The sequence below is a fragment of the Podarcis tiliguerta genome (genome assembly GCF_965153285.1).
Source record: "Podarcis tiliguerta genome assembly, chromosome: 6".
Classification (NCBI taxonomy): Eukaryota; Metazoa; Chordata; class Lepidosauria; order Squamata; family Lacertidae; genus Podarcis; species Podarcis tiliguerta.
This window is the reverse complement of record NC_139539.1, coordinates 93,932,912-93,951,715: the sequence shown is the minus strand read 5'-3', so window position 1 is coordinate 93,951,715 and position 18,804 is coordinate 93,932,912. Positions and strand designations below refer to the sequence as shown.

General features: G+C 44.4%; 2 protein-coding genes across 3 annotated transcripts; one reads left to right on the top strand and one right to left on the bottom strand.

Moving 5' to 3' along the window:
* The first annotated feature begins 509 nt into the window (after positions 1-509).
* CACYBP (calcyclin binding protein) lies at positions 510-10,992 on the top strand. 2 transcript variants are annotated; one of them, XM_083446384.1, is made up of 6 exons: positions 510-670; positions 4,116-4,311; positions 5,952-6,048; positions 7,237-7,336; positions 8,568-8,662; positions 9,920-10,992. In XM_083446384.1, the coding sequence occupies exons 1-6, from the start codon at positions 620-622 to the stop codon at positions 10,077-10,079; spliced, it is 699 nt and encodes a 232-aa protein (XP_083302510.1). In that variant the 5' UTR covers positions 510-619; the 3' UTR covers positions 10,080-10,992. The 2 variants fall into 2 exon arrangements, with proteins under 2 accessions (XP_083302510.1, XP_083302511.1); XM_083446385.1 differs by lacking the exon at positions 510-670 and adding an exon at positions 729-818.
* MRPS14 (mitochondrial ribosomal protein S14) lies at positions 10,993-14,427 on the bottom strand. The gene is made up of 3 exons (XM_083446393.1): positions 14,310-14,427; positions 13,333-13,491; positions 10,993-11,425 (listed from the first exon to the last, which is right to left on the bottom strand). Exons 1-3 carry the CDS (start codon positions 14,343-14,345, stop codon positions 11,243-11,245), a joined length of 378 nt encoding a protein of 125 aa, XP_083302519.1. The 5' UTR covers positions 14,346-14,427; the 3' UTR covers positions 10,993-11,242.
* Between the last annotated feature and the right edge of the window lie 4,377 nt (positions 14,428-18,804).

The window sequence follows — 18,804 nt, the reverse complement described above, 5'->3', positions numbered from 1 at the left end:
CTCCCTCTCTGCCCACGAACTTCACTGGGAGTGGCCCTGAGTCACAATCACGGCCTCAGGCTGGTCTTCCAACAGAGGAGTTGTGGGGATTCCTACATCGCAGGGAGTTGGACTAGATGACTCTTGAGGGGCCCATTCCAACTCTACAATTCTATTATCCTATGGAGGAGGAAGGCGGGAGAGCCACGCAGGCCACCTTGCGGTCCTTGGAGAAAGAGGTGGGACAGAAGATCTATCTATCTATCTTGCATAAATGAATGTATAAATTCTATATGACTATAATTCAACAGGCAGCCTTCGCTTTCGCCCTCGCAGAAAAAAACCACAGCACGACTTCTCCGAGACTGAACCCGGAAACTGCGCATCCAGAAAAACGAGACGCGCCTCTTCCGTTTCCATCTCCGCTTAAAAAACGGCCCCCTCCCAGAGTTCTCCCTCTTCCGCTTCCTGTATGGACGCGTTGCGACTATTGGCTGAGCTGGGCGCGGAGCAGTGACGATTAAGGTCAGAAAGCTCGGGGGCGGGGCGGGACGATGAGAGCAGCGCGGTTCTGATTGGGCGCGCCGAGCGTCGCCGCTTCTGCGTCTCCTCCGGGGCGGGGGGGGGTGCTGGGCGGCGCATGCGCGTGCGCGAGTCCGCTTGGTCGGCCCCTGTTCCAGCCATGGAGGAGGTGAGGCGGGGGCGCGCGGCGGGCGGGGCCCCGCGAGGGAAGAAGGGCCGTTGGGCGCCTGAGGGGACCGCTGACGGGGCGGAGAGGGAGGAAGAAGGGGGCTCCTGCTCATGTGCAGAGCGCGGGAGAAAGGAGCCCTTTGGAAATGGTACAAAAGAGGCGGGTGGGAAGGGAGAGGAACAGAACGAAGCGAGGCAAAATAGGCCGAGCGACGACACCAATGCCTTCCCCAAGCACAGAAGGGGAATTCTGTTCCAGATGGTGGCGCGTTGGGGAAATGGCGGGGCTGGGAGAGACCAGGGGTGCTAGAAACTCATATATATATATAAGCTAGGCACCCAAAGGCCCCTTAAACCGGAGTCACCATCACCACAACAGGATGTGTATTTGCCAGGGGGTTGGACAGGATGACCCTCAGGGTCCCTTCCAGTTCTATGATTCTGTTATCTCAACTACATTGCTTGATTGTAGTTTGCTCTTACAATGATTCACTTGTCCCAGTATGCAAGAACTGTGGTCTGTGAGCTCCATTTGGGAGGCCTGTGGAAAGGTTGCTTCAGTGTCAAGTATATCTGTACTCAGCCCTGCACTTACTTTCCATGATGTGATGATGGAGGACTAAGATGTTCATGATTCGCACAGCAGTGCAGAAGGACAAGACAAAATATTTAAAGCTAAATCTAAAGCTGCCTGGTTTATTCAATGGTGGCAATCTAGTTTGTATATATGTTATGTGTTTGGATTATCAATGCATTTGGATGATTTTACGGTTTTATTGTTTAAACTTATGCCAATAAAGGCTAGTAACAATAACAACATACATCTTTTGCCGCACATGTCAGCTGGCTTGATGGAGATGTCAGTCGCCAACCTGGTGCCCAGACATCTCCATGTACAGTTGTACCTTGGTTCCCAAACGCCTTGGTACTCATACATTTTAGTTCCTGAATGCCAAAAACCTGGAAGTAAGTGTTTGGGTTTTCAAATGTTTTTGGGAAGCCGAACGTCCATTGCTGCTTCTGCTTGAGTTCAGGAAGCCCCTGTAGCCAATCAGAAGCCAGGCCTTGGTTTTAGGAAGTTGAACAGATTCTATTCAAGAACCAAGATATGACTCTAGTTATAATTGGACCCACACCAGTAGCAAAATGTGCCTGGCGCCTAGGGGATTTCGAACACTGGGACCTTGGGCTGCTCGCTGGCTCTCACCCACACCCACCTCACAGGGTGGTTGTTTTGAGGATGAAATGGGAGGAGAACTACGTTCGCCTTCTTGAGCTCCTTGCGTGGTGGGGAGGAAAGAATGTGGGATATACATGTAATTAATAATTAAATAATTTTTCACCCTTTAAGATGCTGCTTTTTCATTTATTTCTTTTGATTGAGATATATATATAACTCAGAAACTTGCGAACAGGCTTGGAAGGGCTCTGCGTGACTTGACAAACAGCTAGCAATAAAACTGGGCCATCTCTGGTTGAATCTTGCCTTAGCCATGCATGATGCCCTGGACTTCTTAGGGCTCGCTGCAGTTACTGTGGAATCACTGAAGTTGTCCTTCAAGCTGAGAAATAAATTTGGGGGAAGTAAACAACAATTTATGACCTCCTTCTACCGGTCCACAATATATAGTGTCCTCTCATGTTGTATCACAGTGTGGTACGTTGGCTTGACAGCCACGGACAGAAAGTCTTTACAGAGGGTGGTGAACACAGCACGTGATATCATGGGCTGTCCCCTGAGCCTGCTAGATGACATTGCAAGGGATCGTTGCCTTAGGAGAGCGAAAAAAATTCTCAGGGACGATTCACATCCCAGCTAGCACCTCTTTAATCTTCTACCCTCGGGCAGGAGATATAGAAGTATAATCAGTCGTACCAATAGGCTTTTTTACAGTTTCTATCCGTGGGTTGTTAGGCTGCTGAATGGAAAATAATATAGTGCAACTGACTTTCAGGGTTGGTGTGTTGTGCAACAAGCACGTAGAGTGCAATGAGATTGAGTGTTGGGGGGGGCTGGGCTCGATTAATTTCATTGTACACAGGTTGTACATTAACAATAAAGGTGGTATTATTATTATTTGGGATGGTGCTTCTTGGTCACATTCTCAATATTGCATGTTCTATTGGCCCTGCTTACCCCCCACCTTCTACAGTGAGCAGGACAATGGCAAGAGCAGGACAACATGTGCACATACTGTGATTGTGTAGGATTCCCTTTTGTTCAGAACCTGGTGCCCTGTAATGGTGTGCCCTCTGCAAATGTCACACTCAATGCAAAAGTGAGCATGTGACATCAGGAGCAGGGTGAAAAGGTGTGCACTCCCGCACCCCCACCCCTTCGTGCATTTAGGCAGGGAGGGCAAATTGTGAAGGGAGGTCTAGTGTTACATGGAATCAGAAGGCACAAATTCATTCCTGCTTGACTGTAAAGGATAGCATGGAAAAGATCTGTTCTGACATCGATTCCACCATTTGTTACTTTCTTGAGTGAAAGTATTAACATCTCTTCTCCAGATCATAGCTGTCAACGTTTCCCTTTTTTAAAGGGAAATTCCCTTATTCTGAATAGGATTTCTCGCAAAAAAAGGAAAATGTTGACAGCTATGCTCCAGATTGCCTGATCTTCTGAATTTAGTCAGCTGCTAACTATAGAGAAGGGACGCGGGTGGCGCTGTGGGTTAAACCACAGAGCCTAGGACTTGCTGATCAGAAGGTCAGCGGTTTGAATCCCCGCGACGGGGTGAGCTCCCGTTGCCCGGTCCCTGCTCCTGCCAACCTAGCAGTTCAAAAGCATTTCAAAGTGCAAGTAAATAAATAGGTACCGCTCCGGCAGGAAGGTAAACGGTGTTTCCATGCGCTTCTCTGGTTCTCCAGAAGCGGCTCAGTCGTGCTGGCCACATGACCCGGAAGCTGTACGCCGGCTCCCTCGGCCAATAAAGTGAAATGAGCGCGCAACCCCAGAGTTGGTCACGACTGGACCTAATGGTCAGGGGTCCCTTTACCTTTACCTAACTATAGAGAGGAACTCTCCAGTAGTGGTGTCTCACCTCTTGTCTTCCTCACAACTTTTCAGTATGTCGTCTTTTAAATGACAATAGAATCTAGTTTCATTTTTAAAATGTTTAGTGTCGACCCATACAAAATGCTCAATATCTATATTGGAGGAATATCTTTTTAGACCAAACAAAATAACACAAAATAATGTGCAAGCTTGCAAGTTCTCCAGGCTGGATGGTTTCTGTGGAAATGCCAAAAATTTGTATGATATTTTGTGATACTTTAGTTGGCCTGATTAAGTTATTTCCTTAATGTGCTTTTTGTGGTTTTAACTGTTTGCTGTTCTGCACTTTGTGCTTTGATTGTACTTTATGGATTGTTTTAATTCTTTATCAGCACTTGCTTTCAAGGCAGCTTACAGATTTGTGTGCTCTGTGTGTTTCATCCAGCTACATAAAGATTTAGATGAAGTGAAAGAGCTTTTGAAAAAAGCATCAAGAAAGAGAGTTCATGATGTGTTGCTGTCAGAAAAGAATAAGATAGAAAGAGAAATCAAGAACCAGTTACCAATCAAAATAAAAGCAGAAGCATCTGAAGAAGAAAGACCACCTGCAACAGGATACACAGTGAAAATCAACAATTATGGTAGGTCTGATCCACCCTTACCTTTTGAATTAATACAAGAGACTCAAGAGAATATCAACATCTTGTAAACTGCTTAGCCTCACAGCCAGTGTATATAATTTTTTAATCCATGAATCATAGGTTGGGTTATATATGGAAAAGTAGGTTATTGTGCAGAGATTGATGTACTTTTTATGTCATGAACAAGGGATTTTTTGTGATCCTGCAGGAGCACATGAAAACCATAATAACCGTTACTTGATTCATACCGTATTTTCCTGCGTATAAGACAACTGGGCATATAAGACGACCCCCAAGTTTTCAAGTTAAAATATAAAGTTTGGGATATACTCGTCGTATAAGATTATCCCACTTCCAACGACTGCAGCCAACTAGAGTCAGCCAGTCTTTTCATCCCTGTATGCACACTGCAGCTGGGGTGCTGGGGGCCTTGCAGGAGGATCAGGGGGAGGGGCGGATGGAGGGGAGGACTTCAAAGCCCTGCTTGCCTCATGCCTCCTCCATCCTCAGTGGCAGCCGGAACATACGATATCTCTCTCTCTCTCTCGGTATAATAGTCAATGTTTTCCCCTCATGATCCGCCTCCCCGGCGCTAATCAGGGCCGCCAGGCCAGCGCAGCCGCCTCTTGACCCTGTTTTGGTGGGAAGGGCTCCCTCCATCGCTCTCCGTGTGAGGGGGGGAGAGGAGGAGAAGCTGCCGCTCCTCTTTTCCCTCACTGGACCCATCTCCCCCCCCACCTCCCTCGCCTCACAGAGCCCCAACAGCCGCCAAACAGCCGCTTACCTGCCCCGTGCATGTGAGAGAGAGACCCACGTGCCCCCCTCTGCGGCCCCCCCCTTCTAGCTCCCCCTCCCCTCCACCCTTTCGTAAGAGGGAAGAGAAACAGCGCAGGGCTCGTAAGCACGGTTTGTGCAGGCGCCCCCCCTCGCGCCAGCTGCCTGAAAGCGTGGTCTCTCTCTCTCTCTCTCTCTTTCACGCCTGAGCTCCGCGGTGTCCATCCGTGGGGGGGGGGGCAGAGAGGGAGAGAGAGTGGAGACACGCACAAATGTAGAAAATGCGCATACACACTGGGGTCACCTGAGGCAGGTGTCGCTTCAGTGGTCCGTGTGGGTGAGCGGGGAGGTTTGGCACTCGGGAGGCCTAGCGAGCCATGCGAAGGGATTTCCCTTTCTCCCCTCCCCCGCTTATTTTGGGGACAATGGTTCGCTCCTGCTCCTCCTGCCTCCGCTTCGAAGGTGCTCCGAGGGACGTCAGAGGAGCTGCCCCCCGTCCCATGTCTTGTGGGGGGAGCATGGGCAGCCGGTGGAGAGCTTCCCATTGGAATTTACCGCTGTGGAGGGCAACACTCAGGCGACCCCCCACAACCATACCCGGTGTATAAGACGACTCCCGACTTCCTGGGTTAAAAAGTCTTCTTATACATTGGAACATACGGTAATTGTTTCCTGGCAACTCCAGTTTACATTGAAAACAAACATGTTTCTAGCCCTCATGGTTGCCTTGCCAGAATTGTTTGCAGAGGTGTGGGCAGTGCCTGCTACAATCTTAGAAGATGAAGAAATTGCTCACTAAGATTATCACCTAGGGAGAGCAGCTTGGAATGAATGTAATAAATACAGCTTTCTTTTAATCCCTTTAGCTTGGGATCAGTCAGATAAGTTTTTGAAAATCTACATCACTTTAAGTGGAGTTCAGCATCTGCCAGCTGAGAATGTGAAGGTGCACTTCACAGAAAGGTGGGTGTTTCATTAAATGCCAGGAGGTACAGATTGTGTCTTGAATCATTTCTTGCTTTTTTGTCCCTGGCTGCTTGTTCCCATATTAAGATGTTTCAGAAGCTAGTGAAATAGTTCCCAAGTATTAAATTTCCTTCGCAAACTGATGCACAGTATATGAATATATTTTGAAAAGAAGATATAATTGATCCTTGAATAGGTCTTATGCATTGGTAAGAAGAAAGAAAATTTCTTCTCTCCTCCCCTCATCACTCTCCAGACATCTTTCATATCTTTCCTTTTCATAATTTTAGCTAATCCTGTAATGTTATTACATCTTTCCTCTGGATTTGACTTATCCAATTGTTTATCTAATACTATATTGAAATCTCCTGCCATAATCATATAGCCCAGATATTCAAATCCTCCATTTCCTTAAACATTTTATGAAAAAATTTCACCAGATTTTCATTAGGAGCAGAAGTATTAATTATAGTGTATTCTTCCCCTGCCATTGTTCCCTGAATTATAATGTATTTTCCTTCAGGATCTTTCTTCATCTTTAATATACTAAACCCTCATCTCTTTGAAATTATAGTTGCTACCCCTCTTGATTTTGAAGTACCATATGCTTTCTCATAATTATTTATACATCTCAGTTTGATGCCTTTTTTCTTTAGATTTCACCCCCAGCTCCTTGTTCCTCCTCTGAGTTCCATTTCCATTTTTTCTGCCTTCCTTACTTCCATCTCCACTTTGTTTCTCTTGTCTGCTTGCCATAATTGCTTCTGTTGATTGAGCTCTGGTTAATTGCTGGACACTTCGATCTGATGGGTGCTTTCCCCCCCTCACCCAATTTATTTTGCTGTTTTGCTTCCCAGGACTTGTCTATTGGCATCTAGCCAACTCAGTTGCGTCACTGAATCGTTATTTACTGTGTCTTAAAGTCACACTAATTTCCTTACAGTTTAATGCAAATATCTCTGGGCTTGACTTTTACCCGCTTCTGTTATCTTTGTAGTATTTATTGTTGTTTTTCCCTTTTGAGCTCTTTTGCTTCAGTTATGTCTTATATGTGATTCTAGATTTGTGATACTAGATTTTAGGTGCAGAGCCATTTATTCCCCCCCCCCCCCTTTCCATGTCAGCTTTCTCTGAATTTGATAGATCATGGCTGTGCCTTTATGATTAATCTCTTCTTCCTTCTAGATCATTTGATCTGCTGGTGAAGAATCTGAATAACAAGAACTACACTATGACATTCAACAATCTTCTGAAACCCATCTCTGTGGAAAGCAGCTCATGGAAGGTAAACGCTTCTTTTCAAGTACATGCTAACGTTGTAGATTCCTATGGTTTCCACAGCTTAGGGCTGCTTCCTGTGTTACTACCTGCTGCAGATTAGTCATTAGGCACTTGCTAGGGGGTGAGCCATCGGTTCTGTAACTTGTGGTTCCCCTTTCTTGATAGGCTTCCTGCCCATATATTTACGTTCTGTTTTCAATATTGCTGGGCAATAGAGGACAGTCAGCCGCATACCTCAGAGGCCCACTTGTCCCTGAGGTCACAAATCTGGGCTGTACCACTTGACATAACAAGAGAGAGTCTTTCACAAAGAAACCAGTCTGTTGGGAAGAATGAACGGTATCCAAAGAAGAGCTTCCATTAGCACAGTGGTTTCCCCCCTCCCTGAATCTGCTCTGGAGAGCTGTGGGAGAGGGAGTGGAGTTACACTGCACAGCCACAATACCCTGCACTAGCAGAAGCACTTTGTTCGATGCCATCCAAGGGGCCTAGTCTCATTCATGTTATAGATGTGGTTTCTTAGGCTTTAGCAGGCAGTATTGAACTTGATACAGTGTTCTCGAAGCTACGAACATGAGTTTGACCAAACTGCAGGAGGCAGTGGAAGACAGGAGTGCCTGGCGTGCTCTGGTCCAGGGGGTCACGAAGAGTCGGACGCGACTAAACAACAACAACAATTGAACTTGATAAGGATAGATTCTTTCTCTTGGGTGCAGCTGAAAGAAATTTTTGCTGCACCCAAGAGAATGCACATACTGTATCTCGCAACCTTCAAATTACAATCATGTGACCTGTCTAGTAGAGAAACAACACTTGTATATAAGAGAGCATTTATTCTGAGATTTGTGTAGAGAATTAACGCAAAAAAGTGTTCAGATTGCTGAAAACAATTACCTTGTCTTAAATTACTGACAACGAACATACTGCTAACACGAGCCCCATTCTGAACATTTCACAACAAATTCAGTGGGTGGGCTTTGGCTGGCAAAAGTGTTGCACAGGATTAGTCTATTTTATACTTTACATGTGAGCGAAAATTGCTCATACGCCATCTCTCCTGCTCATTTTGCCCCTTTTTTGTTGTTGCTGACTGTTGTCCATATTCTATATTTTAACTCACATAACTGAATTGTCATTCTTTAAATACTATTAAAAATAAAGTTATTGATACTTAGCCCGTTCGGTAATTCTGCCACCTAGTTTCACTTTTTGTAGTGCTTTTCTTATTTTTGCAGATCAAAACAGATATGATATTGATATTATGTAGGAAAAAGCAAGAGGAAAAATGGGAGTGCCTAACACAAGTTGAAAAAGAGACGAAGGAGAAGGAGTAAGTGCCACCTCTATTTCTTCCTCTGTTGCATTGCGTTTGGTAGAAAAAAAGGACTTGCAGATTAGGCTTGTTAACCCAAAGTGGTGTTGATGCATTCAAAATATTTGTCAATTGAGCTGGTGTTTGATGCTGAGAGTTATTGTCGTGGTGTTGCCAGTTGTGGCAATCAAAAGACTTTGAGGCAAAAGTCTAATCCAGGTTCCATTATTAGTGGCTCAAATTGTGCCACTTCAATCTTGTCTGCTGAGTATTCCTGATAGGCATCTCTTTAAGTCAGCTCTGCCAGATCATCTTATTTAGAACTTGTTCATTTTCATAATAGAATTCAATTCCATGTCTTTAAATTTTATTTTATTTTATTTTTAAAAAAGCCAGTCAGCGCCCACAGGTTTCAAACTGCTGCCTGTGGGCGATTGCAGGATCCAAGCTATGCGTTTTTCGATGGAACCACTGGGCTAAGCTGGCTCAATTCCATGTCTTTCTAAACTGCAACACAATGAGCTTTTAATCTTTGCTTGTAACATTTATTGCAGAAACCGTTTTTTCCTACTGGTGGTTCTTGCTACTCATACCTGAAATAGGCCACAGTATTTTTAATGAAATTTTCCCTGTGTCCTTACAAGAACACGAATACTTAATATTCCACGAAATATATGCAAAACCTGGTTGCTTGTTTTGCTGCACAAAAGGGCCATGTCACTTTCTGGAATTAACGCTACAATGAATGTCAGATGTTCAGGAACTAATTTGTCCTGTAGCAAAACCCAAGGTTCTCAATATACAAAACAAGCTTCCTGGGGGATATATGGATAGTTTACCAGAGTGGCTGCAGGTGTGATGTAATGCAGAAGGATTTGTAAGCGCAAGTGACAGGTTTAATGTCTGTACTTTTTCATGTTCCCACCTCTTACTCCCTGAGAGGTCTGATCTATGTACTTTTAACATTTGTATTTTGATTATAAGATTCATATTTGGGAGTTGGGAGGCTTGTAAGCAGAAGTGGGGAGAAACAAGACAGTAATTGAAAGTTATCCAGGCTTCATCTCTCCCAGCTAGTTGCTTTTAGTCTAATCCTAACAATCCCTCTGTATATGTTCCACTGATTTTTAATAAAACTTTCAGGTAAACAGGTTTAGGATTGGAGCTCTCATTATTTTACTGTTTGCTTACTTGCACGTATTTAAATCTTAATGCATACCAAACTTTGTCTGTAACTGGTGATGTAATTATTTTCTGTATGTTTGTATGCTCTAGGAAAGCTGCTTATGACACCTCGGACCCGAGTGAAGGGTTGATGAATCTCCTGAAAAAGATGTATGCTGAAGGCGATGATGAAATGAAGAGGTCCATTAACAAAGCCTGGGTTGAGAGCCGAGAAAAGCAAGTCAAAGATGATTTACCAATAGATATTTGAACAAATACCCATCTTAAATGTACATCTTTTGTATGGGGCTTCTGCTGAGATCAGAGAAAGTGTGCTGTTTACATAATCTTCTGCGTAAAAACAAGTTTTACATTTCAGATTGGAGATGGGAAATAAAGCATGCAGAAAGGCTTTTCCTTCAAATGTGTTGCCCCTTTTCCATAAAGCTTTAAGTGCTTTTTGTGAAATTGATAAAAATAAGTAAGCTAGTTTGAGTGCAACTGTCTGAAATCAACATCTACTTACTACCCACACCTGCCCAAGTTCTGTATAAGAAACTTTCACTTCTAACCATTGAGGAAATAGGTTTCAGGGCATGTATGCGTAATCTGTATGTACAGACAAGGGAAATAGAAAGCTTCATATACTTTTCTCAGAGATTGATGGTGCCCATTTCAAGAGCACTATTGAAGCATGCAGATTAACTAGCATGTAATAGGACTGTTAAGTACATTGCTGGGAGGCTCCAGGGGGCAGGGTTTTTGATGTTTCACTCTGGCTTCCTCCTCTGTGCTGATGAGGATTTGTGCCAATCTGTCCTTGTGGAGATATTCAGTGAGGACAGCGATGGACTGAACAAGCTATAATGTAATTATTGCAATAGCCAAAATAACAGGACATTGAGGTCCTAGACCCACCAACAGGAATTGCAAAATATTGGATAACTATATTTACTTAAACCCTCATGTTCCTAGCCATTGTTTTTGGACCATGCACTCCATCTAGCGGCAGTGAGAGCTGCACCAATCCATTTAGCAGCTTAGCCAGGAAGAAAATATATGTAGTAACTATGTAGTGTATCTGAATTCTGTGTCTATGTGATATTTTCAGATTTGCTAGCAATATACACCCTGCAACAATGTAATGCTATATATCAAACCTTAAATGCAAAGGACAAACAAAATCCAAGCGTGGGACTGCTTTATTTTTCCATGTCATTTTTAAATATACAAGAGGAGCAAGCGTGGCAGGTTTGACAAAATTAAACAAGGTTGCCCGCTTCTAGCTAAGGGTCTTCTACCAATGGGTCTATTCCCCCCCCCTCCAGACTCCTTACATGCTGCAAGTTATATAACGTGTCTTTAATTCATCCTAGGAGTTGAAATAGAACTCAGTTTTGTCTTTTTTTGAAGAAAAGCCTTGTTGGTGGTGGCTCACCACATTGCCCTCTGTACTCCAGAGAGCTGCGCATGGTCAGCCAGATGGCGGAAGACAATTCGGCTTAACCTCCATCGCCACACTACAGCTCGTGCACGGGATGTCAGAACACATCGATTACGGATCCTCGCTGGGCAGGTGTCCCGGGGAAGGGCAGCAATCTCTTTTTCAGCCACTTCCTGGAACAAATAAAAACAGCGGTAATACCCATCGGTAGTCCTGGAGCTACTAGAGGCAGCACCCCATTTACACACCATCTATTTGCATTCAACCCGCTGAAACCTGGAAATGGGGAGCACCATAGAGAGTCCTAGTGACTTGCGAGGAGACCCTTTGCAGAGCCTGAAGAGGACATCCTCTTTGGGCTGTGGGGAGGGTCTCCTCGCAAGCCACTAGGATTTTCTAAGTTGCTTCTCATTTACACACATTTCACTGACTCATACAGAGGTCCAGAATGTAACCCCTGTGTAAACTGGGAGACACATGTAGAATATATCATTCACAAGGACACTGTCTTGATCTCTTAAAAGTTTAGCATCACAGGAAGGAAATGTGACAGCAACAGCAGTTTTACAACCACTATGGTTGTGACAAATCAAAGCTTTAATTCCTCCAGCTAGGAATCTGCAAACTCACTGGCAAAAATAACATGTGTCTCGAATCTGTTCCACTACTGAACTCATCTTACTGTCAGAAAGTTTTTCCAAATGTTTAGTCTGAATCTCCTTTCTTGTAACTTGAAGCCATTGCCTCGAGTCCTACCCTCCAGAGCAGGAGAAAATAAGCTTGCTTCAGCTTCCATGTGACAGCCCTTAAGAAAATGGCTATCTCAGTCTCCTCTTTTCCAGGCTAAACATAACCAACTCCTTCAAGCGATCCTCATATTTTCTTATTTTTTTTTGCAAAGGAGAGTTGAGAAAAATGAGGAAATATGGGGGGGGGGGTAAGGGAGTGAAGATGAAATTGGGGGTGCAAGGGGGTTTGTGAAAAAAGAGGGAGTAGGAGGCGTGGGAATCGGGTGGAAGATGAAAGGGATGGTGGCTTCATACCTGGGCAGAAGATGAAAAGGGTGCATAGTTGCAATGTGTAGGTGGAGGTAGATAAAGGATGTTACTGTGTGGGAAGTTTGTGTGCAAGGCTGCTTGCACAAAAGGAGAGGGAAGAGGCATGGACATGGGGCGAAGGTAAAAACGAGAGCAAAGCAGGGTTGCAAAACTGAAGAGAGAAGCAGCTTCAGAAATGGGAAGGTGAAAAGCAATCTTAGTAGTTGCATGATGTGGGAAGGGGAAGGTCTAGGAAGTTAATGGGTGAGGAATGGCAGAGGGCAGGTCAGCCCCAGTGTTGTAATAAATTGGTTAAGACTTTAAATTACTATAACACAAGTGTTGTTTTCTTTAACAGTTTGTTCCTGGAGCATTCAAATGCCACATGTACACAGGTAGTCAACAAAAACACTGCCTACAACAATACATTTAGAAAAAGAAAAAGGAATTTTGTAAAAGGACTGAATCACTATGGAGAACAACCAACAGTTAAATTCTAAAAGCATATAGAAAACAAAAGAGCTTTCATTATGCCTTTTAAATTTAAGAAAGAGTACAGTCTGGAACAGAATAACCAGTAAAAAACTGCCTGGAATATTTAATTGAAGGACACAATGAGAAAGGTTTTCAATGCATAATAGATGCCACTTCAGGGAACCCATCACAATAAAGACACAATAACTTAAAACAAAATTACAGGATTCCCAAGCAGTAGGTTACATTCCAAACTGATCCTCAGTGTAATACTGTAACTGCACATAACTGGCTAACTTCTTCCATACTATTATTTGCTTAGTGGACTCTTAGCTCCTGGAAAGAATAGAAATTGGATAAACCAATGACTAAAAAAGTATGTAAAAAGCAATGGATGTACTGTGGGAAATGAATCAGGAGATGATTCTATTCATAACCTGTTCATAAACTACAATTGTTATATCATACTGAAATAAAATAATATTTCTGAATTTGTGATGTAGATGGGGAGGGGATGCCTGGTTCATTGCTACAATCAAGAATATCTTAAAACAGTATTTTCATCTTACCTGGAGTTCTTTGGGCAAAATTTTGTTTTTCCTAAGGGAATTCAGCCGCAGCCTCTGATCTGCATATTCAAAAGCCATCTTCCTTCTCTTAACATCACGTACCATCCTCCAGTCAACATAATAACCCCTTACTTGTCCAACACATGGTATGCGGAAGATCTGTTATTATAACAAAAATAAATCGGGATCAAAGTGTGGTACATTTTGTGCAAGTAATCAGATGCAAGTGTCCAGATATCTGTTCTTTTAAAAAATCTTTTGTGCATCTGTTCTTTTAAAAAATCTAATTTTACTTTTATCTGATTTGCTGACAAACGGTCTTCCAAATTTAGCCTTGGGAGGGAAAGACCACGAAAGTGTGAGCCCACAAATAATTTACTAGCCTACCCACCTGGAGACACAATTGTTTGTAATTTGTAGCACCCTGATGGGGGTAACTCACGGGGAATAAATGCGTGGCTAGCAGAGGGCACTGCAGTACACTATTTCCTACAGGCAACCAAGCAAAAGACTATTTACGTTCCTGAGTTTATTCTGGCCGGGTGGAGGGAGACAGACTTTAGTGTGGGCTTCTGTTTGGGGCCCAATAACTCACGGGACGAAATCCCGGCTTTCTGTCCCCCAAGGGCAACCTCCACCAACCTGAAACACACAGCAGCTGACACCTCCGAGCGAAATGAGACGCTCGTGTCCTTCACCCCCCCCCCCAGCACAGGCCTGGAAAGGACGGGACTCATGGCGCCAAACTGTGTGTGTTTTTTTCTAGTTGCCGCCTTTTCTACGTTCCCAACCTGTCAGCCGCCTCGAGCCCCTCTCGGGAGAAAGGCGGCGCACAAAACAACCCGCTTGCTAAACACCCGCCAGGCGCGGCTCCGTCTCTGACGGGGCTGAAACTTGACAACCCGCAGCCGAGGCCACCCCGGCGCGGGGGAAAGGGCGGCCCCCCAGGAGGAAACACGCGCGACCGCCACTCTCACCTGACGAGACGCCGCCTGCAGCACCGCCGCCGCCATCTTGCGCCCCGCCGGCCCACAATGCCGCTCGCCAAAGGCAGCGCGGAGGAAAGCTGCGCATGCGTCGCCAGCAGTTAGGCGGAGCTACGGCGGTGTGGCTGAGAAGCGCGCGGCCCCGCCCCCTTTGCCCCCCGCCATACTAGCCTCCGACGGCGTCGCGGCAGACTGCGCATGCGTCGCCAGTAGTTAGGCGGAGCTAACTGCTTATGGTGGGACATAGAGATGCTTCGGGAGATGTGCGCTCGCAGTTGAAGGGGAGAATGCGGGAAGTTCAACTAAAGCGGAGAAGGAAGCCTGTTTGGGGGCGGGGAGGGAAGAAGCAAAATGAGAATGATAGAAATTAATAGGCGAAATATGTGATATAATAGAGGAACGTGTATTAGATGAAATAGGTGATATCATGCAGTATGTAAAAGGGATGCGTACAAAAACAGCATGGCAGGAAAGGCGGGAAGCCAAATCCCAGAGAAATGGAGAACAAATTTGAAACTGGTGAAAGTAATGAAATATACTTTAAAAATTAATATAGAATTCAAGGGAACCCCAGGGGTCATCTAGTCCAATGCTGGAATCTCAACACACAGCTGCCCATCCAGTTTGAAGCAATACCAGACCAAGCTTAGCTTTGCAAATGTGCTAGCAGCTTATCACATTTTGGAACTATTATCTTGCAAAGTCAGCCAAATAAGAACACTTTTAAAAAACCTCACAGAATAGAAAACAAGAGACAGCAGGTGAATAATAAAAGGAAATGTGCCTTTTGTAGTGCACAAAATCTTAATAATACTCGTTTGTCAGCTGCATACTACAAGACTATTGTTTATGTTGCAGCAACAGGCTGGTAGGGCTACCTGTGGTGTGTGTCAAACCATTCCTGCCTTGGGCGCAATATTGCCTGCACTGATGGGCAGCAGCTTTCCAGGGCTTCAGGCAGGAAACATCTGCAGAGACAGCGGATATTCAAGCAGAGACCTTTTGCACAGAAAGCAGATGCTCTACCAGTGCGCCATGACCCTCATGACTGCCCAACCCCTTTATTTTTGAGATCTTTGAACTTAACGAAATGAGTTTTTTGTAGGGAGAAGGCAGGTTGGAAATGAATTCAAATAAATTTAGCACAATACTGAGCCAAAAAGGGACCCCAGAGCAGCTAGCAGGTTTGCACAAATAAGACAGCAGCTGTGTACACACCATATGTTTAAAGAACATTTCTCTCTCCCCCTACTCAAAATCCTGGGAGCTGTAGTTTGTTATGGGTGATAGGAATTGTTGCTCTGTGAGGGGTAAACTACAGTTTCCAGGATTAATTGGGGGAAGTCATGCATAGCTGTCAATTTACAGATTTGAAATGTTGTTTATACACACATCACTTCTATTCACTAATCAAAGGATCACAGCAATCTTAATAGTTGCAACCCAGTGTCATCACCCTGAACCAATCATTTGATTCTTCAGATCAGCCCCCATCATAATATCATGTGATTACATATAACAATTTTTCAGCGTCTTTATTTTCCTATTCATTAAATGTCTTACAATATCCTCTTTCACCTGTCTACAAAGCAATTCAAGATTAATCGCAACTGCCATGCATACAATAGGGTTCAAAAAGTAAAAATCTGGACACAAAAGTTGTTCCCGGATATTTCAGCCATTTCCACCCAGACACTGTTTTCAACAGCCAAATCCTGGATATATCGCAACCCTGACATACAATGGCCACCCTAGATTCTAACAGCTTATTCTTTTCAGTGTTCTGGAATGGACCTTATGTACAGTACCTAAAAGCAGCTAGTTTTGTTACTGGAAAAGCTAGACAGGCACAGGACATTGCAGTTTAGCTAGGCCATAAACTCTAAAGTAAGTGTTATAATCAAAATGATATTCTTATGAAATTATTATTTTCTCCAACAGTGGGATGAAAATTGCTTAACATGGTGTCATCTAAACTCCGTGCAAACAGATCAGAATGAAAGCTCATTAAATGGCGGGTGTCACCTAACCGCCCTGCAGATTTTGTGCAAATGCTACAGGCTGAATACTCTGAATACTCAATGAACTGGTCATCTGGGAGCAACCCTTGGTTGCTAGTGGGAAAGTTCCATACTAGGCTGCCTTCAGACAGCACTTTGCTCCATCTTCACAACGTTTCTTTACCTGCTCATTTTTGCATTTATTGTGATATTTCACATGGTGGAAAAGCCATTTCTGAAAATCTAGTGGAATCTGGTTTCTGTGTTGTTTCCATAAAAAAATATTGTATTGCATTCCCATTGGCTCAAATATTGTGGAGGTTTTGCACTGATGAAATTAGGGACAGTATAAAAGGTAAAGGTAAAGGTACCCCTGACCATTAGGTCCAGTCGTGGACGACTCTGGAGTTGCGTGCTCATCTCGCTTTACTGACCAAGGAGCCGGCATTTGTCCTCAGACAGCTTCCGGGTCATGTGGCCAGCATGACTAAGGCGCTTCTGGTGAAAGCAGAGCAGCGCACAGAAATGCCATTTACCTTCTCGCCGGAGCGGTACTTATTTATCTTTCACTTGATGTGCTTTGGAACTGCTAGGTGGGCAGGGCTGGGACGGAGCAATGGGAGCTCACCCCATTGCAGGGATTCGAAACGCCATCTTTCTGCTCTGTGGTTTAGACCACAGCGCCACCCCTGTATACATACAATTCTGGTAAGTAAAGGTAAAGGGACCCCTGACCGTTAGGTCCAGTCGCGGATGCCTCTGAGATTGCGGTGCTCATCTCGCTTTATTGGCCAAGGGAGCCGGCATACAGCTTCCGGGTCATGTGGCCAGCATGACTAAGCCGCTTCTGGCGAACCAGAGCAGCACACAGAAATGTATATTGATCAAAAAGCCACAGTTTCATAACACAACAAGATACTAGAGTGTAAAAAGAGCATTAGAAATTGGGGCAGAAGCACTAGCTTTATAAACCCCAGGTCTGAATGCAGCCTCAGTTTCCCCTGATAAATGTTTTCTATGTACAGAATTCATATCTGTCTATATATTTTGTCTGTAGCAGCACTCAACCTCGGGAATCCCACCTACAATCTAAAGTGGAGCAGCCCAGAAACATGTTTGCCTCCTCAGCTGCTGTTTGTGAGAACTTGGCCTGAGCCGCTAATAGATTGAGCTCCCCTTTGCCAATGCACATCTGAAGGCAGTATCCAAAACAGCATACCTACTTACCCGCCCTCAAAGAAGTATGGGAAGGTTGGAAGATTTTGCAAGCAGTTCTGATTTTGCAGTAGATCTTCCTTTTTTCTGCTGTACCACAAATTGGCAGAATTTGTGTATGGGTTTGGCAGAGATGGTACACAAATGTACACCAGGGGATGCTAGTGCCTTAAAGGAGAGTTCTGGCACAGTTCCATCATTACGGATAGTGATGATCTCAAGTCTCTGAGCCCCAGGCCTTAGGTAGTCAAAGCAGCATGCAAGAGGGAAAGATAATCAGACTTGGGTTTGTGAACATGCACAAGGTTTGCAAGAGTATACAAATCTTTTTTTTTTTGCGGGGGGGGGGGATTCAAGGGGACTTCCCCCAAAATTAACCCAACGAGAACTGAGCTGGGTATGGAGTGTTGTGGAGGGGGAGGGTGAGAAAACTGAGGTATGTGTATGTATGAAATTGAGGGCTTATCCACACTTGCCTTTTGCCCCACACTTTTCAGGCAGAGTCTGTGCTTAAAAGCATTGATTGAGCATTGTTGTTGCTGGTTTTTGCCCCAGAGCTTTCTTCACAAAAATCCACTCTTTAAAGCTCAATCGGAGCAAATGGCGAATTGAAGGGTAGGCATGGACTGTGCCTGGAAAAGGCGGAGGATTTGAACTGTTGCTATAACCACTGGTGCTATAGTACAGTATATTTCAAAGGGCAGAATCTCATCATGACAGCTGTCATATAGCCATGCCAACTAGGAGAGTCCAATAATCTGGGTAGCTGTGCTGATCCAATACTGCAATTATATTATAATACCAGGGCTTACGCCCCTGCTTGCTTAACTCACAACAGTGACGGAGTGGGAGTGAGATCTTCTTGCAATTAGAGGTCAAGAGATATGTAAAAGTAAGTGCTTTATATGATTCAGCCACATGGTGGAGCAATACACAAAGATTAAAGAAGCCATGATAGCCAGCTCTGAAAAGCTGGGATGGTTTGTGTCTTCAAAGGCATGGCAGTGTGGCTTGAAGTTAATGACTTGTAACACCTCACAGTCATCATCATCATATAATAATAATATTTCATTATTTATACCCAGCCACTCTGGGCGGCTTCCAACAAAATATTAAAATAAAATAGTCTGTCAAACATTAAAAGCTTCCCAGAACAGGGCTGCCTTCAGATGCCTTCTAAATGTCAGGTAGCTGTTGATCTCTTTGACATCTGGTGGGAGGGGGTTCCACAGGGCAGGCACCACTACCCTGTAACTTGGCTTCTCGCAGGG